Raw genomic sequence first — 27968 nt, 5'->3', positions numbered from 1 at the left:
CATCTCACCATTGAACTCACCATGGACTACCATAGTATCTGTCTCATTTTTGGACACTTGCATTTCCATCAGGAATTGGTAACTCAGTACCTCATTGTACCACAAACCCATGGACAACCTCACGATGCTACACTTCTCCAGCTTTCACCCTAAACATATTAAAACAGGCATCCCCTACGAACACACCCTATGCATACACAGGATCTGTTCAGATGAGAAGGAACGTGACGGACACTTGAAGGTGCTCAAGGAAGACCTCATAAGAACTGGTTAAGATGCTCAACTCATCGGTCGCCAGTTCTAATGTTCCACAGCGAGAAATTGTAATGACCTCCTCAAGAAACAGACACAAGTCGCAACCGATAGGGTACCCTTCATTGCCCAGTACTTCCTGGGAGCAGAGAACCTACGCCATGGTCTTTGCAGCCTGCAACACATTATTGATGAGGATAAGCACATCGACAAGACCTTCCCTACGCCTCTACTTCTCGCCTTTAAAAAACTGGCAAACCTTAAACAGATTGTTATTCGCAGCAAACTGCCCAGCCTTCAGGACAACATCGACCACAGCACCGTACAACCTGGCCATGGCAACCACTGTAAGATGTGTCAGAGTGTCGTCATGGATACCACCATTACACATGGGGATACCCACCCACCATGTATGCAGCAGGTACTCATGTGACTCAGCCAATGTTGTCTATCTCATACACTGCAGGCAAGGTTGCCCCCGAGGCAAGGTACATTGGTGAGACCAAGCAGATGCTAAGACAACAGATGAATGACACTTGCCAGACAGGAGTGTTCCCGCTCAGTCAGGAACACTTCAGCGGTCAGGAACATTCCGCCTCAGATCTTCAGGTGACCATCCTCCAAGGCGGACTTCAGGATACACAACAATGCAGAGTGGCCGATGAGAGACTGATTGCTAAGTTCGGTACCCATGAGGATGGTCTCAACCGGAACCTTGGGTTCATGTCACACTACAGGTGACTCCACTGCACTATACTCTCTCTCACACACACACACAAAAGCGTGCACACACAAATGCACACACGCAGAGTCTTACATACTCACACACTCACACAGACCCTCTCTCACACATAAGCTCGCTCTCATATGCATACACATACACCCCCGTGCTCACACCCATACAGGCATCCTCTCTCAGGCCTATACCCCATCACACTCACACACACTTTATCAAGCTTGCATACATGCAAGCACACAATCTCTCACAAGCACTCACATTCACATGCACACTCTCACATACACACACTCACTTTATCTCTGTCTCCTGCACACACACAAACATATTTATTTATGGGGTGAATTTATATTTGCAGAATTATATTTGCAGGTACATTCTCTTTTGCTCAAAAATGAATAACCTGCAGGCAGGCAATCCATGTAATATTTTGTAAATTCCACTTTAGAAATAGAACCAGTTTGACTCAAGATTGGGATACAGACAGACTTTAACCTCACACCTTTAATGCATTGTCTAAGCTGAGATGGCATCTTTTGTTATAAAACCTTAAGTTATCTCGAGAATGTGACTTAAAAGTTCTGGGATTTACATATTAAAGAACCAAAACTAGCAAACCCATTCTGAAGGATGAAAGACTTTGTCTAGATTTGTTCAATATGTCATTTCAGCTGCATGACACTGTAATCTTTTGCTATAAATTCTGTATCTGATGATCTTACATCACAACCACCTGAAAGCTAGTGCCTCTAAATAAACTTGTTGGACTGTAATCTGGTGTTATGTGATTTTTTAACTTTGTCCACCCCTGTCCAACACCGGCTCCTCTGAATCCAATTTTGGTGTCAGTTGCACACTTACTAACCATAGCTCCTATGTTCACATCCAGAGCATTTATAGAAGTAATGAAAAACAGTGGACCCAGGACTGATCCTTGTGGTACACCACTGGTCACAGGCCTCCAGTCTGAAAAGCAACCCTCCAACAGTCCCCTCTGTTTTCTACCTTCAAGCCAGTTCGGTATCCAATTGGCTAGTTCTACCTGCTTTCTGTGAGCTAACCTTGCTAACCAGTCTACCATGAGGAACCTTGTTGACTCATTGAAACATTTTACTCTCTGTTGCAGGGTAAAGTGACCCACAGCTGCAGGCAGCAGCCTGTAATGGGTGAGGATAGTGTTACAATAGGATAATGATTTGAAGGGTAAATGGTCATATTATATTGGCTACACCTATTCCACTTTTTATTAGATTAGATTCCTGACAGTGTGGAAACAGGCCCTTCAGCCCAGCTAGTCTACACCAACCCTCCGAAGAGTAACCCACCCAGACCCATTTCCCTCTGACTAATGCACCTAACACTATGGGCAATTTACAATGGCCAATTCCCCTGACCTGCACATCTTTGGACTGTGGGAGGAAACCGGAGCACCCGGAAGAAACCCACGCAGACTTGTGTTACACAATCTGCAGAGGGAGATATGCTAGTTCCTTGAGATCATAGTTGTGATGCCAAATCAAAATTGGTTGTATTTATTACTATCATGCAATGAACTGTTACCGACACAGCAGTGAACCCCCTCTGCTAGTTAATCTAATCGCCCAGAAGACCTCACCTTGCCTTGAAAGCTGTTAAAATGTGATTGGCAGAGAACTCCCAAATTCCACTATTTAAAGAAAATAATATCAAATTAATCTTTAACCTTAAAAGTGAACATTAAACAACCATATTGTGTGCAATTCTGGTCTCCTTCCTATTGAAAAGATGCTGTGAAACTTGAAAGAGTTCAGAAAAGATTTACAAGGATGTTGCCAGGATTGGAGGATTTGAGCTATAGGGAGAGATTGAACAGACTGGGTCTGTTTTCCCTCAAATGTCAGAGGCTAAGGGGTGACATTATAAAGTCTTACAAAATCATGAGGGGCATGTATAGGTTAAATAGACAAAGTCTTTTTCCTGGTGTGGGGGAGTCCAGAACTAGAGGGCATGGGTTTAGGGTGAGAGGGGAAAGATGTAAAAGAGACCTAAGGGGCAACTTTTTCACTCATAGGGTGGTACGTGTATGGAATGAGCTGCCAGAGGAAGTGGTGGAGGCTAGTACAATTGCAACATTTAAAAGGTATCTGGATAGGTATGTGAATAGGAAGGGCATGGAGGGATATGGGCCAGGTCCTGGCAAGTGTGATTGATTGGGTTGGGATATCTGGTCGGCATGGACAAGTTGGACCAAAGGGTCTGTTTCTGTGCTATACATCTTTATGACTCTATAACTATTCACAATTCTAAGCCCCCCTTTTTCTTAACTGCCTATTACCTGCCTCCAACTCTATAATAATATACTGTTCCAATAAAACTCTTACTAAAATTACATCAACTTAAGTTCGATACCATACGGCGGTTGTTGCCTTCGATGTCTGTCTTCTTCTGGCTGAAAATATTCCTGGGCCTCTTCTTCCTGTTTACTGTGAAGATGTTTCATATGAAAAGGTACCTTTGATAGAAAGTGTTCCTAAATTCTTGGCTCTCCATGGCAGTTGCTCTGTCTGATTTTCAAAATGCCTGCTTTTTTTTTATTTCCCCAGCATTGGATAGTCTCAGTGGTTTGATGTTAGCAAAACAATAAATTCAAACTCAATTGAGTTTTAGTATCCTGGGGAATAATTTAAACTAATTGTTAAAATTCACATTTGTTGCCAAAACAGCAACCAACACAATCAGATGTTACATATTTTCAATTTTCCACTACACTCTGAAATTGTTTTCTCGTCATATGACGCAGGTGCTTTTAAGCTCTCAGTGCAGAACAGCATTCATTCTCTCTTAAAGGTACAATACACACCTTCAATTTCATAGCAAAATCTTCTAGTTACACCACATTCCCCCAACCACCCAGGCCATCCTTTAACTCTCCCACCCCATTTCTTGAAACCAGTCTCCACATCCCTTATCTCTGCTTGCTGAGACCTTTGTTGTGGGCAAATAATCACAAATTACCTTTAATCCAACTACCTATTAAGAAATCTCATAGGCAATCAAGTATTGAAACAATGATTTAATCCTTATTGTATTTAACAACCGAAATAAGACTCCTCAAGTAAGCAAGTTAAACCTCACAACCCAACTTGGCTATTACCCGATTGACGATGGAATCTGGCCAGGATTCCACCAATAGTGTCTGTCTCTGGATGTGTCCATGGTTCAATTCTTGTGCAATTTTGTTTTTCGAAGTTCTGCTACTGATTGTTCTGGTGTGGATTCTTATACAATTTTCTGTCTTTCAAGTTTTGGATGTGACATTATTGATGATTCAATAGATTTTTTCATTCCCAGCATTGATTATTCTTTCAGAAACCTCAAGTCTGTAAGCTTGCCTTCTTATCAAATTTGACTCCTCTATTCCTGTTACATTGGGGGTTAGTTCTTTGTTTAAAACACAATATTTCCTGCAATTTCCTCCTAAATTTCTTCTGCAGGCCAATCTTTATCCTTTGTGGAAATAAAGCATCCAGTTTATCAAGCAGGTGCCAAAGCAGTTTTGTTTGTGTAATCGTGCCAAAACATGGCTAATTGCTTTCAGTCTCTGTCTTTGTCCCTTTCACCTTGAGAAAAGTTTATTCCTGAAAGAGTTATTGCTGGTTCTTAAAGTTGTGAAGTTTACATTATTACACCTTGAACCAGGGCTCTTCTGTATAGACTCTATAGTGGTGTACCCTCTATCACTAATCACTAGATAGGCCCAGGAGACAGGAAAATGGAGGGTTGGTCACAAGAAATAACCTCAAATACCTTCATCCAATACCACCTGCTGCTAGAGGTGGCAGATACCACAGGGCATCAACAGTGGTCATCTGGGTGAATACCACAGGTATCATTGCTGCACGTCCATATACTGCCAAGGAGACATCATTAGAGCAGCATGATCAGGGGGAGTGGCTGAACCCATTGAAGATGGCAGTATCCACGCACCTAATTCTCCTCCTCACATCCCACTTCACCCTCATCCCATGCATTCTTCTGATTTAGAAAATGCAGGATACACCTCTTCCACTGCCCTCCCCTTGCTACCCTCTGTCATTACCCTTTCAAAATCTCAAGGATCACAATCTGACCAAGAACTGGTGCAGGAACAAGAAACGGAAGAGGAACGAGAGTCTGACCTGTGAGCATGTGTAGGTACTCAATCTATCAGCTCAGGTACTGACACTGTGCAGAGTGGTTTCGAGCAGTGGTTTCCAGATTTGGGTCAAGACCCCAATTGCAATTGCAGAAGCAATACATAAAATTGCAAACTCCCCCCCTCCTCTGAAACCGTGCCACACACCAGGCAGTGTCCAGCCCTGCTTGTGTCTCAGTCTCTCTCTGTGTCTGCTAAATTGCAGCCTATCCGAGTACAATCCTCCGTGATGTGGAATGATCTGGGCTCCAATACCAGCCAGCTGCAGAACCTAACCTTGTGTTGTTGTTGCTGCTGCTTCCTGGCCAAGGTATTTTATGCTAGTCAGGAAGTGCGCTAGCTTTAGCTGCACTGGTTAAAGCTAAACAAGCTGGGTAAACTGATGGCAGTGACTTCCCTTGCTGCTTCCTGAGCCTGTCAAGCCCCGGCTATCCCTTAACCTTCCTGCCCCTGCTTCTTGAAACCAGCCTCCACCTCCCTCACTCTACCTTGCTGAGGTCTTGAGCCTTGGCTCTTCATCATGGTAGAACTGCCTGTAGTCCCAGCAGTGACCACCATTCCCAGTGGCGCTATTGGGAGCACAGAGTTGATGGCCATTCGCAGTTTTCTGTAGCAGATTCTCCTCCCCTCATTGGTGGGGGAAATTTTGCCTTAAAGCAAGTAATATTTAACCGACTATTAAACTGCTGAGAAGCAGCTTTTTGGTTTGCAGATATTCACCCCCAAACTTTTCTGCTGACGTCCGTGGCACCTCATAAAATTAGCTCATAGCACTAAAAATCACTGAATTAGTCAGAGTATTTCATTTTATCTGAATACCAGAGCAAATTCTCTGTGATTGCTTCTAATCCCTACTCCAGCAAGCATGCAAATATGTGGGCCATAATCCATTTATCGGCTTTTCTATACAAATTACGAAGAGATTAAGCCAACGTCTGTGGGTTTTCTTGTCTGAACATTTAACCATGAATGTGGGTGATGTTCTGTTGAACTAGAGATTGAAAGCTCATCCTGAGATAAATTTGCTATGTTAGTTTTATATAAGCCACTAATCTGAATATTTTTGCAGTTGAACCTTGGATTTGGTGAGCAAGGAAGAGTATATAGTGTGTTGGTGTTGAGAATTTCATTATTGTATTCATGAATTCTGATAGGTTTCCTGTGGCTTTGTTCCAAGTGAATTGGAAATAATGCAAGGATAAAGGTGCAGTATTCAGTGTTCCCAGGATATTTACACTGAGGGAACCTTGGGATCTGGGAATACAGCAGGCTGGCAGTATTAGGATGAGTAATATATGGAAGGAAGACTGGAAACACACAGAACAGATCGAGAAAGTTGTATTTGGTGATGGTGGCCTGGGAATCTGGGAACTTTGTCGTGATTCTGGGGTCAGGGTGCACTGGGAATGAATGTGAACATGGAAAAGGGGGAAACGCTTGGAAATTTGAATTAAAAAGGGTTAGTTTGAGACCTTGTTGTCCAGTTGGGAGGGAGGTTTTGGAGTGAAAGAGGAATATAGCAGAGTCAGGAGGCCTGGTTAAAATGGAGTAATCAAAACCCGTCAACATTGTGGGTGGGAGAATTTGACCCAAACTGCCTTTGGGCCTTTTCAAATACAGTAATTGGATACAACCAACTCACCATATCACCATTGGTCAAACCCTTTTGTCTTCCTAACACTGTCAAAGTTAAAAATCACACAACCCCAGGTCATAGTCCAACAGGTTTAATTGGAAGCACTAGCTTTTGGAGTGCCGCTCCTTCATCAGGCAACGACCTGGTGTTATGTGATTTTTGACTTTGTAGCCCCCAGTCCAACACCGACATCTCCAAATCATAACACTGTCAACAATTCGTACATTAATGTTTGTACTTGAAAGTGTCAGAATAAATTTCTGCATTTGTGACTCAATACGTGAGCATGGAGAATCACATCTTCAGCCTGTGTTTTCTATTCATTAAAATTAACTGGTTCCTTATTGCTTTTTTAGCAATTTTTCCAATGCATGTCGCCATTAATAAGCACGTAATTCCACAATTAACTGATTTTAAATAGTTCATTGTTCACAAGAGAGTTTATATCATTAAAAAATCAAACTGAAGCCTCAAAAATAGTTCAGAACTTACTGTCATCCTTCATGGAACATTGATCTGCCTACTTCCCCACTATTATGTAGCAATATATCTGATCCTGAGAATTGGACTGGGATTCAAGATGTATCCATATGGTGCAGAGTGTGAGCCTCCTTTGTAATCCGTGATAAGTCAATCAATAATGTCCCAAATGAGCAACAAAAAATAATAAGCTCTCATGTCACTGAAATGTATAAAACATCAAAATGTTTTGATACTATGAAAGTGTTCTAGAAATGCTCACAATCCCTATATATATTTTCTCATCAATCTGTTCAGAGACATTATTTAATGACTATGGGGCATACAGGGCCTGAACCACCAGAGGTAGAGGCATGGCCCTCTGAACTCATTTAACAAGCCATTCAGTCATCTCATGGGGAGCTATGTATGGGTTGGCCATGCCAGGGACTTAAGAACTTCTGGGTAGCAGTTCATTTTGCCTGTTGAGTCAGCTGTACCATCCTATTGGCTCACAGATGATGATTTACCTCAATGTTTTTTTCCTGTGCCAAAATCCTAGTTGCCATTATGTCATATCTATCAATATTCATCTTGAACATGTTCAATGATTGAGCCTCCACAGCCTTCTTGGGTAGAGAGTCCAAAGGTGACCACTCTCTGAGTGAGAAAATTCCTCATCAACTCGGACTTAAATGGCCTGCATTTAATTTTGAGAATATATCCCATAATTGTACTACTTAAAATATGAATATGTACAATTCCTCTTTCAAACAAATCGCAATAAGGTTCAGGATATTTTGCCAATGATTCCTTTTCTCATGAAGAAGCAAGAGTAAAGCGTCATCAAAGTGCCTCAATTACTGCAAAATCTGTACCTTCGTATCTACTGTACCCTGTGTCGTGTGCTTTGCCAGTCGTCAAATGTTAGAAATTTGTGGTCAGATAGGGAAGTGATTGCTGGGCTCCTTGTTGAGTTATTTGTATCATTGATAGTCACAGGAGAGGTACCAGAAGACTGGACTTTGGCTAACGTGGTGCCATCATTTAAGAAAGCTAGTAAGGAAAAGCCAGGGAACTATAGACCAGTGAGCCTGACATCAGTGATGGGCAAGCTGTTGGAGGGAATCCTGAGGGACAGGGTTTACATGTATTTGGAAAGGCAAGGACTGATTAGGGATATACTGGATTAGTGGTGCTGGAAGAGCACAGCAGTTCAGGCAGCATCCAACGAGCAGCGAAATCGACGTTTCGGGCAAAAGCCCTTCATCAGGAATAAACCTGATTAGGGATAGTCAGCATGGCTTTGTACATGGGAAATCATGTCGCACAAACTTGATGAAGTTTTTTTGAAGAAACAATGAGGAGGATTTACGAGGGCAGAGCAGTGGATATTGTTTATATGTGGTGCTGGAAAAGCACAGCAAGTCAGGCAGCATCTGAGAAGCAGGAAAATTGATGTTTCAGGCAAAAGCCCTTCATCAGGAATGAGGCTGGGAGCCTCGGGGGTGGAGAGATAAATGGGAGGGGGAATGGGGCTGGGGGGAAGGTAGCTGGGAGTGCAATAGGTGGATGGAGGTGGGGGTAAAGGTGATAGGTCAAAGGGGAGGGTGGAGCAGATAGGTGGGAAGGAAGCTGGACAGGTAGGACAAGTCACGAAGGCGGTGTTGAGCTGGGAGGTCAAAACTGGGGTAAAGTGGTGGGGGGGAGAAATGAAGAAACTGGTGAAATTCCACATTGAAGCCATGGGGTTGGAGGGTCCCAAGGTGGAAGATAAGGCGTTCTTCCTCCAGCCATCGGGTGGTAAGGGAGTGGCAATGGAGGAGGCCCAGGACCTACATGTTCTCGGCGGAGTGGGAAGAGTAGTCGAAGTGTTTGGCCACGGGGTGGTGGGGTTGGTTGGTGCGGGTGTCCCAGACATGTTCTCTGAAGCACTCTGCAAGTAGGCATCCTGTCTCCCCAGTGTCGAGGAGACGACATCGGGAGCAATGGATACAGTAACTGACATGTGTGATAGTGTCTGTATGGACTTCAGTAAGGCATTTGACAAGGTTCTGTATAGTAGACTGGTTAACAAGCTTAGATCACATGGAATAAAGGGAGAACTAGCCATTTGGATGCAAAACTGGCTCGAAGGTAGGAGACAGAGTGTGGTGGTGGAGGGTTGCTTTTCAGACTGGAGGCCTGTGACCAGCGGTGTACTGCAAGGGTCAGCGCTGGATGCACTGCTTTTCATCATTTATATAAATGATTTGGATTTGAACATACAAGGTATAGTTGGTAAGTTTGCAGATGACACCAAAATTCATAGTGTAGTGGACAGTGAAGGGGGTTACCTCAGAATACAACGGGACCTTGATCAGATGGGCCAATGGGCTTAGGAGTGGCAGATGGAGCTTAATTTGGATAAATGTGAGGTGCTGAATTCTGTTTGGGCAAATCATGGCAGGACTTAATGGTAAGGTCCTGGGGAGTGTTGCCGAACAAAGAGACTTTGGAGTGCAGGTTTGTAGTTCCTTGAAAATGAAGTCACAGGTAGACAGGATAGTGAAGAAGGCATTTGGTATGCTTGATTTTATTGGTCAGTGACTTGAGTACAGGAGCTGGGAGGTCATGTTGCAGCTATACAGGACATTGGTTAGGCCACTTCTAGAATACTGCATTCAGTTCCTATCTCCCTACTATAGGAAGAATGTTGTTAAACCTCAAAGGGTTAAGAAATGATTTACAAGCATGTTTCCAGTGTTGGAGGGTTTGAGCTGCAGGGAGAGGCTGAATAGGCTGGGGCTATTTTCCCTGGAGCATCGGAGGCTAAGGAGTGATGTTATAGAACTGGATAAAATCTTAAGGGACATGGATAGAGTGAATAATCTTGGTCTTTTCCTCAGGTAGGGGAGCCCAAAACTAGTGGGTAAGATGAGAGGGGGAAGATTTAATAGGGACCTAAGGGGCAACTTTTCACACAGAGGGTGGTGCAGGTATGGAATGAACTGCCAGAGGAAATTGTGTATGCTGGTACAATTATGAAAGTTAAAAGGCATCTGGATGGTAAATGAATTGGAAAGGTTTAGAGGGACATGAGCCAACTGCTGGCAAATGGGACTAGATTAGGTTAGGATAGCTGGTTAGTATATTACGAAAGGATCTGTTGTCGATGTTGTCCAGCTCTATGACTCTATGAATAAAGATATTCTCCTTAAGTATCAGATCCCTTTTCTCTGAGACCATGATATTTATTTCTTGGGGATTCTCTTTCAAAGACTATAAGGCCACAAGGTATAGGAGTAGAATTAGGCCATTCAGCCATCAAGTCTGCTTTACCAAATGATCATGGATGAAATATGATTTGGAGATGCTGGTGTTGGACTGGGGTGTACAAAGTTAAAAATCACACAACACCAGGTTATAGTCCAACAGGTTGAAGTGGAAGCACACTAGCTTTCGGAGTGTCGCTCCTTCAATCACCTGATGAAGGAGCAGCACTCCAAAAGCTAGTGCTTCCAATTAAACCTGTTGGACTATAACCTGGTGTTGTGTGATTTTTAAAAATGGATGAAATATGTCACAACCCCATTCTCCTGCCTTCTCCCACTAACCCTCAATCCTCTTACTATTTCTGTCTTAAATACAGCCAATGACATGGCCTACAAAGCCTTCTGTGGCAATGAGTTCTACAATAGAAACATCCTTACTCGCATCAGAAAGAAAATGTGACACAAAATAATTAATCACTTCAAAATCTGAAAACATAATAGAAGTCTACACAGTTCAAGTATGATCAATTCTAATCCTGGAGACCCCTCCTGTTAGTCCATCTGTCCAATGGTAGTTGAATTGCTTAACAAAACACTTATTGAATTCAATATCCAATGTCTTTTTGTAAAAAAGGAAATGAAGAATGAATTCTGATTTTAAGTATTTAGAAATTATCTTCTACAATGTCTTTGGCAATTATGCTCAAACCACATCAAAAGAATGCGAGAAATGTTTAATCATAAATCTGTGGGAATCCTCCTAATCCCGAAGTGTAGCCTTGGTAAATGATTGGTGGAATTGTCACCTCTAATATAATTTTTTGGGAGTTTTCATCAAAGTCGCAATGGGCTTGGGAAACCTGCTCCCCAGAGTCTTTCAATTGTTTCCTTGTTGATGAAAGGAATGTTTCTAAATGCAGGATCCGAAATGCTGGAATATATTTGTAGAATGGGGAAAAGAATTATACAAACATGGGACCCATAAAGAATGGGTAATTTTTTACATCTGGTTTCCTCCATCATTTTGTTTTGGTTCTCCTCTGCATTAATTTTTACTGTTATTGAATTTTTAAGGGCTTGTATTTATAACAACACCTTCATGCATGTTCTCCACAATTTCTATGATAGTATATTGTGCTTCTCAGCTTTTTTTTGATGCTTTGACTGTGTATCAATACAGTATAACAACTGAGCAATCTGTTTCAGTTTTTGCCCTTGGGTTTAGTAAGTTTTGAAGAGAGGCGTGGGACTTGAAGTGAGGATGGTCATTTGTTATGGTCACTAGATTTCCTGTGATACATTGTTTATGCTTTTGAAATGAATTGTTTCTCATTAACAACTGCATTTTCATTGAAGGCATTTGACCCACTGACCTTCATTGGTCATAACATTGAGTACAGGAGTTGGGATGCCATGCTACAGCTGCACAGGACAGTGGTGAGGCCACTTTTGGAGTACTGCATACAATTCTGGTCGTCTTTCTATGGGAAGGATGTTGTCAAACTTAGGAGAGTGCAGAAAAGATTTCTGAGGATGTTGCCAGGGTTGGAGGTTTTGAGCAATAGTGAGAGGCTGAATAGGCTGGGGCTTTTTTCCCTGGAGTGTCAGACACTGAAAGGTGACCTTATAGATGTTTATAAAATCGTGAAGACCTTGGATAGACTGAAAACCAAAGTCATTTTCCTGGGATTGGAGAATCCAAAACTAGAAGGTATTGGTTTAAGGTGAGAGGGAAAAAAATTTAGAAAGGACCTGAGGGGTAACTTCTTCACACAGATGGTGGTGCATGTCTGGAATGACCTGCCAGTGGAAGTGATGATGGCAGATGCAATTACAACATTTAAAAGGCATCTCGATGGTAATATGATTAGGAATGGTTTAGAGATATGGGCCAAATGCTGGCAAATGGGTCAGATTGAGATGTATGGTCAGTGTGAATGCATTGGACCAAAAGGTATGTTTCTGTGCTGTGTGATTCTATGACTCTATGTGAATGCTGTGTAAATCGGATTTAGGGGATCCCAGTTATATCTTGCTCAATTAACTGTCAATTAAAGTGTATGGAGACAGGACAAGATTCTTGACCATAGTATTTGTGGAGATTTTACATCACTTGTTCTATTTAAATTTATTTCAAGTGACAGTAGCAAATATGAAAGATGACCATTTTACGAAATTTGGAACTGTGTTACATACAAGCAATATGGGCTTATGTGATTAGCAGTCTTATCACAGACAGTTTGTCTTCTGTGAGTTATTGCTGTGACAGCATGTGTTTTACTCATGTGAGATGAAAATCTTTTTCATTTCTGAAACATTGCAAAGCTTGGTTTTCATTTGGAATGAAATGATATTTACAGAACTTGATTTGTGCAAACTTGCAATGACTAGCTTAATATGTTCGTGATGTCAATGCCTTTGTCTGAGTGAAGTCTATGGGATGTTTTGTTGAAGGAGATCCCTGTGTTTTGCCAGGGTTTCATGGGGAGAGAGGGGAATGTCCTGGAAAAGCAGGGAGTTGGAAGGATGTGAAAACCATGGATGGAGTATCAGTGCCACAAGGATCGGTGCTGGGTCTTCTATTTTTTGTCATTTATATAAATGATTTGGATGTGAGCATCAGAGGTACAGTTTGCAGATGACTCCAAAATTAGAGATGTAGTGGACAGTGAAGAAGTTTACCTCAGATTACAACAGGATCTTGATCAGATGGGCCAATAGGCTGAGAAGTGGCAGATGGAGTTTAATTTAGATAAATGTGAGGTGCTGCATTTTGGGAAAACAAATCTTAGCAGGACTTATAAACTTAATGGTAAGGTCCTAGGGAGTGTTGCTGAACAAAGAGACCTTGGAGTGCAGGTTCATAGCTCCTTGAAAGTGGAGTTGCAGGTAGATAAGATAGTGAAGAAGGTGTTTGGTATGTTTTCCTTTATTGGTCAGAGTATTGAGCACAGAAGTTAGGATGTCATGTTGTGGCTGTACAGGACATTGGTTAGGCCACTGTTGGAATATTGCATGCAATTCTGGTCTCCTTCCTATCAGAAAGATGTTGTGAAACTTGAAAGGATTCAGAAAGGATTGACAAGGATGTTGCCAGGGTTGGAGGATCTGAGCAATAGGGAGAGACTGAACAGGCTGGGGCTGTTTTCCCTGGAGCGTTGGAGGCTGAGGGGTGACCTTATAGAGGTTTACAAAATTATGAGGGGCATGGATAGGATAAATAGAGAAAGTCTTTTCCCTGGGGTCAGGGAGTCCAGAACTAGAGGGCATAGTTTTAGGGTGAGAGGGGAAAGATACAAAAGAGACCAAAGGGGCAACATTTTCATGAAGAGGGTGGTATGTGTATGGAATGAGCTGCCAGAAGAAGTGGTGAAGACTGGTACAATTGCAACATTTAAAAGGCAAATATTTGGATAGGTATATGAATAGGAAGGGTTTGGAGGGATATGGGCCAGGTGCTGGCAGGTGGGACTAGATTGGGTTGGGATACCTGGTCAGCATGGATGGGTTGGACCATCCAGATGGGTCTGTTTCCATGCTGTACTTGTCTATGACTGTATAATTTCCAGAAATTGAAAAAGAAGCTGGAGGTGGAATTGACAGGAAGAGCGATATCTAAAAGTCAGAGTGCTTCCAGACTTGGGCATGACCTTAGCACAGTGCGCCCTGTGTGTTCTTAATGAGATGGGCAGCAAGTATTTCATGGACATCGTGGTGCCAATCAACTGGACCTCATTTGCAGTCCCAGAGCCAGCCTCATCAATTTGTGAAGGGGAGAGCATTGATAGTTGTCTGAGATCTGCAGGATGGTCCAGGCTTGTGATTTCTGTTTGGAGCCAGGAAGAATCCTCTCGGATCCAAAACTTACCTTTTGGGCTGCAGCCTGTACCACTTTGTCCAAGAACCTCTGGTTTAACATTAAGTTTCAGGAGGGAATAACCACAGTATCCATGGTGCAAACACACACCTCCCCTTTTTCTTAATCAGATATGCTCCCTGAATGTCCAAAGAGAGAATCCAAAAATAATATGGCAGCTGATGCTTACCTGACATGAAATTCAAGCGTGTACACCAGAGTAGAACTTCAAGTCTGCAAACTGAGCACAATGAGATCTTATTTCCAGGCCAGAATGTGGTGGAGGCATCATTTTGCTCAATGTTTATTGATGGAAAGTGCAGCAAATAGCAAGATTGCACCATACATATGTAGTAATATCCTCCTTAGATTCTTTGGAGATGCAGTTAAATCAAAACATAAGTCTTTCTTCATAATTGCGCTATCTCAGCCTAGTGTGTAGCCTAATGCCCAGTATAAATAGAGACATAGAAGTGTAGAAAGCAAGAACAAGAGTAAGAGGGTCAGCCCTTCGAATCTGCTTTTTGTTCAGTGTGCTCACAGCTGATTATCACATGCAGTATTCTGTTCCCGCTTTCCCCATGCCCTTTGGTTACTTTAGCCCTCAGACTTATGCCTATCTTCTTCTTGAAAACATTCAATGTTTTGGTCTCAACTACTTTCTGTAGCAAGGAATTCTGCAGCCTCACCATTCTCCATAAATATTGGCACTAATGAACCAATAGGATGGCACAAGTGGGACATTGGATTCAAAAGATTCCATTAAGTTGAATTTTGAGCTCTGAACACCATTTGACCTTTATTGAGACTAAGTATTGGGGAAGAAGTGTAAGGCATTGACTAACATTCCACCTGATTGCCCCCAGATAAGGTAAACTAGAGAGCCTCCCCTCAACCTGGCAGACAGATCACACTGGTCACTAAGTTGTCAAATCAGTCATTTTACCCCTCTGCCAGGAAGACATATAAACATGGAGGTTGGAAATTGAGGCCCTTGAGTGGCTTTTTAATTGGTGGCAGACTGAGAACCTCCAATGGACCTTCCCATCCAGGACTCAATAGGTAAAGCGGAAGCAGAAGGTAAGAATCCCTCCAGGATTGACTTGTCCAATCATTTTCCATTATTGCCACCTCTGTTGACAGCTCCACAATGAGGAATACTCTATGGCATTGCTTGGTGAGAGTGTTGCAAGTATAATTACACAAATTGTATAGTGAATACATCCATGAAAGCTTGACATCAACATTTCGTGAACCTCATTTTTGATTTTGAGGAATGGGTGGAATATCTAAGATGACGACCTCTGGTGATATGGATTTCCAAAATTAAGCTAAAACAACCTTGTTATTGGAGGTTTAAATAAAAATAAAACTGTTTGATTTTCACAATTTCTTTATGTGGCTGATTGTAGCTATAAGGTGTGTTGGCAAAAAGATGAATTTTCAGTGTGTTTACTGAGGCATGTCCGAACTAGCATACATTTAAAATAACAGTGATCAAATTATATGTGACTTTGTTCAGAGAGTTTACATCATGTCCATCTGCTGAATAACACTGCTGACTGGGAACTTACGTCAAAAACTCACACCTTAATCATACAGGCAAGAAATAATATCTAAGTGCCAAAGAGAGGACCAACATTACAGAGTGCACAGTTTCTGAGGTGGCAGTGTTCAATTTGTCATCCTGGTTTAATAAGATTTTGATGGACTCATTGTCCGTCACTCTTTTACTTCTGCCATGGCAACATGTCTCCGTTCAGCTCTATTAATGTCCTCTGTGATGGAAAGTTACACAATGGGATTGTATGACGATTGGCAGCTCTGGTCCGTGAAATTTGCTGTCGTCAAGGCAACGGTGGATAAACAGGAAATGTCAGAATTACGCAGTCTTGTATTTCTGGATTGTATTGATGATATGCTGCATCATTGTAGGAATCGCCAAGCCGGCACCAGGACTGCAGCCCCTTTGATGAAAACAAAGACCTCGCTTGACCCATTTTGACTTGTAATGTAAACACAAAGAACAATAAAAGGCTCACTGCACTCAGAACACACTTCGAGAATGGCAGCAGAGGCAGTGTGAGGAAAGCAGCATTTACAGAGATGTCTGAATTTTTAAATTCCTTTTTGTACAATTGGAAGCCACAAGGCAATTAGGAGGACACAGAATCACAGAATGTTTAAGACACAGAAGGAGACCATTAGGCCCATCATGCATACCAGCTAACATTCACTTTCCATCCCTTGTCTCATTCAGCCCAAATGCAGCCACCATGTTAGCACTCAGACTAAGGTGAACTAACTCTGTATTTATTGAAAATCAAACTTGTGTCTTTTCCTTGTTCTGTCAGGTTCAGTTTGACCTGATCCATTAAAGGGGTCACATATCAAATCATTGAAATAATGTAAATACCTTGAGCTCAGGAAAAGTCTAGCTGGGGCCATCAAACCAGCCCCACGCTCATTTGAGCATGATTCACTACTACACACTTCCCAACACTGACTCTGTACCACCATATAATCCCTTGGAGGGAGGACAAGAAAATTGCAGGGACAATAAGAGAAAACAATATAGAAAAATTATTTTCAATGCCCTCAGATGATCATCTAATGACAATAAATACAGAGAGAAAAGTGGGGTTAAGGCCACAATCAGATCGTGTTCTTATCAACCAAGCATTCCTGTTCCCAGGGGTGGCACAGTGGCTCAGTGGTTAGCACTGCTGTCTCTCAGATCCAGGGACCTGGGTTCAATTCCAAGCTCGGGTAACTGTCTGTGCAGAGTATGCACATTCTCCCTGTGTCTGCATGAGTTTCCTCCCAGAATCCAAAGATATACAGATTAGATGGATTGACTATGCTAAATTGCCCATAGTGTCCAGGGATGTGCTGGCTAGGTGGGTTAGCCATGGGAAATGTAGGGTTATAGGGATAGGATTGGGATGCTAGTTGGAGGATTGGTGTGGACATGATGGGCCCAATGGCTGGCTTCCATGCTGTAGGGATTCTATGATGTCATTGTCAGGTGTAAGGGTCTGGATTCAGTTTAATAGGATCAGGCCATCATTATTATCTTCCATGCTTGAATATCACTAAGTATTTTTACATGCTAACTGTACAAAGGTAAACTATGTAAATTCTCTTTGTCCTTCTCATCCTTTTTGAAGTCTCTGATTCATTGTTTCAGTGCCTTCTCCAGTGTCTCTCCTTTATTGTCCAGGTGTATTGGACTACTCTCACTATTATCGAATCACAATCAGAATATAACTTACACTGGTTGCTCTAGCTCCTTCAGCTCCACTACCTCTGCTGTCAGTCAAAGAATATCCCAGCCATTTCCCATTTACTTAAAGTCCCTTGACGAAACTATCCAAAAGCACAATATTGGTTACATGTGTAAATTGACAACATCCAGTTCCATCTCACCGTCATCTCTTGTGACAACTTCCACTATTAACAAATCTTTGAACTGCTTATACTAGATGTGTAGAAAGTTACCAAATCAAATATTTGGAAGTCTAAAGTTTGTCTATTTGTCATTTATATAAATAATCTGCATGTGGGCATAGAAGGATGAGTTAGTAAATTTGCGGATGACACTAAGGTAGACAGAGTTGTAGATAGTGCCAAAGGGTATTATGGGTTACAGACGGACATGGATAAGATGCAGAGCTGGGCTGAGAAGTGGCAAATGGAGTTTAATGTGGAAAAGTGTGAGGTGGCTCACTTCGGAAGAAGTAACAGGAAAGCAGAGTACTGAGCTAATGGTAAAATTCTTCGCAGTATAAATGAACACGGTGTCCAGGTGCATAAATCCCTGAAAGTTACCACGTGGGTTGATAGGGTTATTAGAAAGACATATGGTGTGTTGGCGTTTATTGGTAGGAGGATTGAGTTTCAGAGCCACAAGGTCATGCTTCAGCTGGACAAGACACTGGTAAGGCCGCACCTGGGGTATTGTGTGCAGTTCTGGTCACCGCATTATAGGAAATGTGTGGAAGCTTTGGAAAGGATTCAGAGGAGATTTACAAGGATGTTGCCTGGTATGAAAGGAAGGTCTTACAAGGAAAGGCTGAGGGAACTTTGGAGAGAAGAAGGTTGAGAAGTGACTTAATCGAGATGTATAAGATAATCAGAGGGTTAGATAGGGTGGACAGTGAGAGCCTTTTTCCTCAGATGGTGAAGGCTAACAGGAGGGGACATAGCTTTAAATTGGGGGTGATGGATATAGGAGAGATGCTCAGAGGTAGTCTCTTTACTCAGACAGTAGTAAGGGCATAGACCACACTGCCTGCAACAGTGGTAGACCCACCAACTTTAAAGACATTTAAATTATCATTGGATAAACATATAGATAATAACGAACAGTGTAGGTTAGATGGGCATCAGATTAATTTCACAAGTCGGCACAACATCAAGAGCCAAAAGGCCTGCACTGTGCTGTAACGTTCTATGTTCTATGTTCTATAAAGTAATTAAAGTATTGTGAGAAATTTTGGGCCTCATACCTTAGGAGGGATGTACTGGCCTTAGAGTGGGTCCAGAGGAGTTCACGAGAATGATCCCAGGAATGAAAGGCTTAACATATGAGGTACATTTGAGGACGCTGGGACTATACTTTATGGAGTTTAGAGGGATGGGGGTGGAATCTGATTCAAACTTACAGAATACTGAATGGCCTGGACAGAGTGCACATTGGGAAGATGTTTCCATTGGCAGGAGAGATGAGGACCTGAGGGCACAGTCTTAGAGTAAAAGGAAGAACCTTTAGAATAAAGGTAAGGAGAAACCTCCTGAGTCAGAGTTGTGAGTCTGTGGAGTTCATTGTCAAAGAAGGCTGTTGTGGCCAGATCATTGAGTATACTTGAAACAGAGATAGATAGGTTCTTAATTGCCAAAAGATCAAAAGTATTGCTGAGAAAGCTGGAAAATGGGATTGGAAAACCTATCAGCCGTGATTAAATGGTGGAGCAGACTCGATGGGCCAAATAGCCTAATTTCTAATTGTTGTCAGTCTCTGCTTCAAACTCAGTTCCTTGGACACCAACAGCATTCCCTTCTTTGGCAACTGCCTAAGATTAAACCAATTTGTTTTCAACCTTGCTTTCATATTTGACAGTGATAAAAGCTTTCAACCATATATTCATAGATAAGAACAATGACTGCAGATGCTGGAAACCCGATTCTGGATTAGTGGTGCTGGAAAAGCACAGCGGTTCAGGCAGCAACCAAGGAGCAGTAAAATCGACGTTTCGAGCAAAAGCCCTTCATCAGGAAAACATCGATTTTACTGCTCCTCGGATGCTGCCTGAACTGCTGTGCTCGTCCAGCACCACTAATCCAGAACCATATATTCATCCCATTGTTAGGACCATCTATTCATACCTCATAACAATGTTGACTTCTCCCAGTCTCAGCTCATCTGCCACAGTAGCCTTCATTCATGTCTCTGTTACCTGTGGATTTGTCATTTTTAATGCACCCCGATTGGTCTCCCACATCTAGTTTTTGTAAATACGATGTTACTCAAAATTGTTCATGTTTTCACTTAGAGCAAAGTCCTGTTTCCCCATCACCTGAGTGCTTGCTGACCGACATTGGCTCTTGATCAAGCAACATATTAATTTAAATATTTTGTCTTTGTTTCCAAACTCCATCATGGCCTCAGCCCTCCCTATCTATGTTATCTTTTGCACAAATCTCAAGAAAATTGGGCATCTCCAATTGTAGTAACAACTGACATCTACCCTTTCAATTGCCTCGGTCTTTAAGCTCTATTTTGGTGTCCCTATACCTCAGTGCTTTCCTTTCCCGTGTTAAGACATCCTATCAATGTTACTCTTTGATCAAGGCTTTGGCCATCTGGGCTCATATTTCCTTCTGTAGCTTGGTGGCATACTTCGTAATGCTCCTATGAAGTTTGTTACTATATAAATGTGAGCTGTTGTTTCCTTGGAAGTACTACAAGTAGTAGTTGAATGTGCAAGTGTAGCATTATTCAAAACAGCATTCTTCCATTAGTTAGTTAGGTTGGCAGAAGGAATCTTAACTGTTGAATATGAGGTAAACAAAAGACTTGTTTTTTGAAGCTATTAACATTGGTCGTGAGGCCTGAAGTTGTGCATAATAGAAGCTCTGTTTTTCTGTCTGTGTGTGGGAAGAGAGTTTAATGTAGATTTAGTCTCAGACTGAGAAAGTATTTTAATGTAAACAAATAGCATTGGTAATAAGTCATCTACAGTTTCAACAAGACATCTCTCACATTTAGAATACTTGCATGAATATATTCATACTGCAATATCCTCAAATCTTCTTTTAGTCTCATGCGATTGTGCAAATCACATTGAGACTTGTGCATGTTCTTTGAACGATTCTATTTGATCTATTTGCATTCTTGATATATTTGTTTGCAGTGCTTGGAAAGGCTGATCAACCAGTTGCATTTGCTAGGCTATTCCACTCGACATCATGTTTAAATTAACTGAATAGAGAATGGATACTGTTTTAATTTAAGATATGACTTCACATTAAACTTTAATGGGGCATATTAAAATCTTTTCAGATAAGAGTGCTCAGAACAAGGGTGATGCACGAATTAATTTTGCTCCCTATGCTTTAAACAGTGATTGTTGTAACTTTGGTAGAACAGGAAGGAGAAACAGAGTTACAGAGTGTGACAAGGTGAAGGTCACAAAATAAAGTCCTAACTAAGTTGTGGCTTCAAGTTTCAATTTTTGAAGCATGTAGCATCTTTTTAAATTGCTGTACTTTTTAATGTAACTGAACACCCATATTGTCTTTTGAATTATGGACCATCTCCTTGTGTTTGTAGATTTCAGAACACATTTGGATCTGAATGGCATTACACTGATTTTTAGAGCAGTGTGCAGTATAATGCATGTGTGGCATGGTATACATCTTTATTTTGTACACCCTATGTTGTTTGTCAGCATTAGGAGATGCACTCATGTAGGTTAATATTGGTCCTACTCATAATATCAACCAGTAACTTGCATTGCTACAAGAGCACAACGCTGTGCAGTGAGATTATATCAGCATTTAAACTACTGAGTATTATGGAACTTATGGATGTAGATAGTTGTGAATTAAATCATATGAAGACAAAAACTGGTCGTCAATGTCACTTTTGCATTCAGCTTTCAGTTGCAAACCTACACCTACACACAACAGCTCAGCATTTATTGGCGGTTTTAATTCAAGTTACACCCAGTGGATGCTGCCAGTGCTTTCTGCCAGAGCGTGTATGTGTCTCAGGCATGAAAGTGCACGGCAAGTCTCTTATTTTTCTGGGGCATTGTGTGTGACGTTGAAAGAAGTTTGAGTAATGGAGCTCACCATTTAAGCTAAAGGGACTGAATTGTACTAATTTACAGTGCTGCTTAAAAAGCCTGCTAGTTGTTTTGCCAGCAGTATGGCTGCAACTAACTCAGTACCAAGTGGACACACGTATCCAGATATTGAATTGTTTGTCAAGGTAAGATTGTTAATAAAATTATGATTTCCATGCATTTCAGTGTGTCAAACATATTTTAACGGCATCACTTTGTGTGTGTTATGTCAGACTTATTTCTTTGTGAACAATATCTCTGTTTCAGGATATGCCGCAACAGTTGTGTTATTCTTTGCTTTAAAATTAAATAATTGATCTTTTAAATGTTCTCTGAACTTAAGGAAGAAAATGTATTGCTTAATGGCTGCTCAATGATTTAATATTAAAATACTGAGGCATTGGTTTTCTGCTATCTACATGTTGAAAACCTGACTGCCTCCTTGTCTTTCTGTTGGTTATTGTCTCGTCTGTTTGGTCTACAGTTAGTTTTCTGTGCAATATCTGACCATGATTCTTTCCTGGTTTACATTATGTTGGCACTTTATTGTAACATGATTTTTCTTCTGAAGCGTAACACTGACTGTTTGAACTCTAATTGGTGCTAAAATGGTTCAAGTCCATGTATTGAAACTCCTGTAATTTGAGGCTACTTTCTGACATTGCTCCTTGTAATTTGAAACAGCCCCACATTAGGAAGTTTCTGAATTACATTATCATGGGAATCATGGCTCAGTTGTAGTTTGTACTCACTTCATTGATTCTCCTGCTTCTCGGATGCTGCCTGACCTGCTGTGCTTTTCCAGTGCCACATTTTTCAACTCTGTACTTACAAGGTCCATGCCTAACTCAAGAATTTAAGGCAAAATCATGTTGGACACTTCTTTGTAGTACTGAAGGAATGCTGCACTGTCGGAGATGCTTTTTTTTAGATGAGATATGAAACCAAGACTTGGTTGATTTTTCAGGTGGACGTAAAAGATCCTTTGAAATTTTTTACAGTCAATTTATCCCTGATGGATACATCACAAAAGAAAACAGACAATCTGGCCATTGCTATATTGCTGTTTGTGGGCGCTTGCTGTGTGCAAGTTGGTTGTGTTACAATCCCAGCTAGTGTTATTACCGGACAAGTCAGACTGATATCTGATAGATTATTACTTTGTTTTCCTTTTGTTTTTTATGAGTGACTTCCACTGAAATACAAACATGTAATGCCGCAGATTCCATTTTAACAATAAAAGTTAAAAAAAAATAGACTTAACCAAACTACATATGACAAAAGTTTAAAGAATTGGAAACACATGGTAAATATAATGTCATTAATATCAAAAATACTCCTTTTCAGTATTCACACCAGAGAGTAAATTCCCCTCTCTATCAAACATAAGGTTTGACTAAACAGATGTTTCAATTCCCAGTCCTTAGAATCTGGTCGTCTCTTTGTTGATCTTTCATTCAACTGAGCTTAGATTTTCTCAGCTTCAAATAGGCCCTTCACGTTTCTATCCAAACAGTTCTTGTATGGAACTTTTAAACTAAATTTCTTCAACTGAGGTAACCTATACCTTAACCATTCGAAACTATTCTTTCTCAGGAGCCAATGTTTTGTGCATCCAGCTTCAGCCAAAATGTCTGAAAACCCCCAGCTGAAACCCAAAAGCTTTTTCTAAATGATGGATGCATCCTCAATCAAAAAAGAACACATTATCCAGAACCTTCTAAACTGAAAGCCTAATGCACTGTTTGTTTGTTTGTTCATAAACTCTCCACCGAAAACCCAACCGCATTACACAGCAGGAACTCTCTTTCATATTTCTAAGATGAATCACAATGACTACAGAAATACCTACAATTTAATTATTAAATTTCCTCTGACAAAATCACATGTAACTATTTCAAATCCAAAAATTATACACCTTACATCATAACTGCTGTGTTTCTTATGCTACATCAGTGACTATATTTGGATAAGTGCTCAACTGGCTTTGAAACATCTGGTGATCGTAAATAGTGCAATGTAAATCCATGTCTTTCTTTAAGCTTCATCATAAATGACACTTGTTTATTGGAAATGCAATATTAGTGTTAAATATCCTTAAACTTGTTAGTTATATAGCTGTAAATTGGTAATCATTTATAACAAGGTAATAGTCAGGTATCGTTTATAAAAGGAAAGGAAATAGTCTTATGTCATAGCACAGTGGGTACAACACATTACTCCTTGGAAAAATGCACCATTGTACTCTGTACATTGCACTCTAGGATGATGATAAATAACAGCTTCACTCAAAAAATGTGAACTTCTTGAATGGATCTTGTATTCCATCAACATGCCCTTTGCATCATTCCTGAGCTGTTAGGAAATGTTCCGGTGAGGTGATTTGACTGCAAGTGTAGTTCTCTCCTGTAGCAGAAAAACCTGTTGGAGGTATCTGTGAGATGATGGGCACACAACTGCAGCTAACCAGGATGCAAATACAGCATGCAAATTTTCTTCTGTAGTAAAACTTCCAAAGATTTGCAAATCATTGGCTCTTACATTTTGTTCCATCCTCTGATAATTGCAAACGATTGCATTGGAAATTAACATGTCCAGTAACTCGATGAAAGAAACATTCCTTGTTAGCAGGTAGATTGATCCTACAGAGACCTGGTGTTGACAGAGTGGGCTGAATGGCTTTCTGCTGCCCTGAAGCCATTCAGCGACTCGAGAAACACTTAAGTTTTCGTTTAAAGTAGTCTCACTATTTTCATTTTGGCAAATATCAGGATTCATTTAAAAGTTTTATGCATCTACAGCGAATTGAAATTTAATTGTTTAGAAATGCTTTTGACAACAACAGTGGGCGGCACGGTGGCACAGTGGTTAGCACTGCTGCCTCACAGCGCCAGAGACCCGGGTTCAATTCCCGCCTCAGGCGACTGACTGTGTGGAGTTTGCACGTTCTCCCCGTGTCTGCGTGGGTTTCCTCCGGGTGCTCTGGTTTCCTCCCACAGTCAAAAAGATGTGCAGGTCAGGTGAATTGGCCATGCTAAATTGCCCATAGTGTTAGGTAAGGGGTAGATGTAGGGGTAAGGGTGGGTTGCGCTTCGGCGGGGCGGTGTGGACTTGTTGGGCCGAAGGGCCTGTTTCCACACTGTAAGTAATCTAATCTAATCTTGCACCAATAAAGCACCTTTCATGGTGTTTCACGGGACCACTACAGAACAAATAAGAATGCAAACAGCCTACACAAGGAGATAGAGCAAATCTTGATCAAAGGGGTTTTAGTATAAGGTCTTTAACAGCGACCTTGGAAAACCAAGGCATAGAAACATAGAAGACAAACAGGAGGCTGGAAGAGCACAGCAAGCCAGGCAGCATCTGGAGATGGCGAAATCAATGTTTCGTGTATTAATCCTTCTTCAGGACGCTTCCTACCCAAAATGTTGACTTCTCCACCTTCTGATGCTGCCTGGCTTGCTGTGTTCTTCCAGCCTCCTGTTTGTCTACTTTGGATTCCAGCATTAGCAGGTTGTTTTGTGTCTAGGAACGTAGAAAATAGGAGCAGGTATATGTCACTAGGCTCATTAAACCTGTTGTGCCATTTAATATGATCACAGCCTCTCCTCCATCTCAAAGGCATGTTTGTATTCCCTCCCTATACCTATTAAAGGCAGGGAAGGGATTCAAAACATTGATAGTAATTTCACTAAAAACTGGGGTGTTTGATGAACAGGACTTGGTGCTAGTTAGGATATAGACAGCAGCGTTTTGTTTGAAATGAAAGGAAAGATTTGCATTTCTATGACACCTTGCACTACCACAGAATGTCCCAAAGTGCCATACAGCTGATCAAATGTTTTTGAAGTGCAATCATTGCTTTCATCTTAGAAATGCAACAGTTAGTTCACTCACAGCAAGGTCCCTCAAGCAAAGATAATGTTGTTGTGAGATTGGCTGAGGGAGACCTGTTGGTCAGAAGTTCTGGAGAGTGAAATATGGAAATTGGTCAGGAATCAGAGCTGGTTTTCAACAATTCCATGACTCTTTTGCAAAATTGCCATTTCTTCTTCTGTGCATTGATCTTATTCAGCTGCACAATAGTTAATCATTAGTAATTTATAAAGAAAAAGATGTCTTTTCAGTGGTACACAAATTCATTTTGGCAGAAAAGGTTCCTGCATGATAAGAAATTTCAAGCTTGGTTCAGGCTTTTTATAAGTTCTCGATATTGTTGCAATCATTCACCTTATGAACAACTATTCAAAAAAGGCAAAATGATTAGCATTGACCTTTGTCAATATTGTGTTGTACAGGCTGGTGGTGATGGGGAAAGCATTGGAAACTGCCCATTCTCCCAGCGGCTCTTTATGATCCTTTGGCTAAAAGGCGTGATATTTAACGTCACAACAGTTGACCTAAAAAGGTAAAAGTTCTACAAACCTATATTTGCCTTTGCTTTTGTTTTGCTAGTTGGATTAAAAATTAAATGCCATTAGTTGAAAATCCAAATTTGTTCCTGTGGAGATGTATTGAACCTCAGCCCCTTGGAAATGGTACTATCTAAAATGATGTATTTTAGGATTAATGTAATCTTAGTTTAAAACACTTCTGCAACAGCAGATGTGCAGCTGACCACGAGTGTGCATTTCAGATTATCGCCTGTGCTCCCCATGGTACAAATGAACTCAGAGGCAGGTTCAAGGAATACTTAGAAGTGTAGAATGCTGAGGAGACAACAAGGGAATTATGACTTTCAAAACTCTTCACCACTGAGATTTGATCATATTTGAGGCTGTGGAAGTCACATGACACCAGGTTATAGTCCAACAGGTTTAGTTGAAATCTCAAGCTTTTGGAGTGATGCTCCTTCGTCAGATGAAGGAGCATTTGTCATAGAGTCATGGAGTCATAGAGATGTACAACATGGAAACAAACCCTTCGGTCCAACCCGTCCATGCTGACCAGATATCCCAACCCAATCTAGTCCCACCTGCCAGCACCCGGCCCATATCCCTCCAAACCCTTCCTCTCCGACAAAAGAGCAGCGCTCTGAAAGCCTGTGATTTCAAATAAAACTGTGGGACTATTACCTGATATTGTGTGACATCTGACTTTGTCCACTCCAGTCCAACACCAGCACCTCCACATCGAAGCTATTGAAGACCAATGAGTAAACATTTATTGTTTTGGTATTGAAAAGTCATGCTAAACCGTTATCAAATCATGCTTAAATGAGGGGAGGCAATATCCTAGTAGTATTATCGCTTGCTTTATTAATCCAGAGACTAGATAATGTATTTGGCTCCTTGGTTCAACTCCTGCCACAGCAGATAGTAGAATTAAAATTCAATAAATATAACCAGAAATTAAGAGTCTAATGATGACTATGAGTTTACTTTACTAATATTCTTAAAACTGCCATGCTTACCTGGTCTGGCCTACATGTGACTCCAGACCCACAGCAATGTGGATGACTCTCAACTGCCCTCTGGACAATTAGGGATGGACAATGAATGCTGGCCTAGCCGGCAATGCCTTCATCCCATGAATGAATAAAAAAAAGTATAATGCACTGTTCTGGTTTTCTTAATACATGAAAAGATATGGAGGAACTGAGGGAATCATGGAAATATTTACAAGATTAATACCAGAAATGTGTGGGGTTGGAAAAGATTGACAGGCTGTCTTCTGTTGTTTTGAAAATAGAATACTAGTGGTAATCTCATTGAAGTTTTTAAAATAATGAAATGTTTTGTGAATTGGATGCAAGCAGAATACTACTGCTTATGCAGAAGAGGTTGTCAATACATTTGAGCAGGAATTCAGAATAAATTATCTTCACCCAAAGAGTGTTGTTAGGGACTGGTAGCGTTTTTGTTTAAAATAGAGGATCCTAGGTATCTATCAAGAGAATAAAGCCACAAGATTCCACAGTTTTGGACAAACAAAGTAATCGCCATAATAACGTTAGAATAGCAAAACTATCTACAATATATGTACAACTCATACTCTAACATTCAGAGTTAGTGTTAGGTAAATATGGATCACAGACAAATGGTGGTCGAGCGTGACAGATGATCAATTGAAGATGTGCTCAAAACAAATCCCACAGATATTTCAACAATCCACCCAATGAAACTATGGGTCACCAATTTTACTGAAATATTCTCACCTTTCCAAGGGATATCTCACCTTTACAAGGGATTTAAAGTCTTCATTTCTGAAAATTCCAAACTCAAAAGCCATCTCTTCATATAGATT

The 27968-nt window shown here is 41.0% G+C and overlaps 1 protein-coding gene across 1 annotated transcript in view; it reads left to right on the top strand.

The window, feature by feature from the left end:
- LOC140486430 (chloride intracellular channel protein 4) overlaps positions 1-27968 on the top strand; it is a 64265-nt gene that overhangs the window by 22595 nt on the left and 13702 nt on the right. The window contains exon 2 of the mRNA XM_072585551.1: positions 26021-26130. Coding sequence (XP_072441652.1) covers positions 26021-26130 — 110 coding nt within the window. The remainder of the gene's footprint in view (positions 1-26020; positions 26131-27968) is intronic.

This window comes from Chiloscyllium punctatum, chromosome 15, assembly GCF_047496795.1.
Source record: "Chiloscyllium punctatum isolate Juve2018m chromosome 15, sChiPun1.3, whole genome shotgun sequence".
In the NCBI taxonomy this organism is placed as follows: Eukaryota; Metazoa; Chordata; class Chondrichthyes; order Orectolobiformes; family Hemiscylliidae; genus Chiloscyllium; species Chiloscyllium punctatum.
Note: the sequence above shows the minus strand (reverse complement) of the source record. Positions and strands in the feature narration are given on the sequence as shown.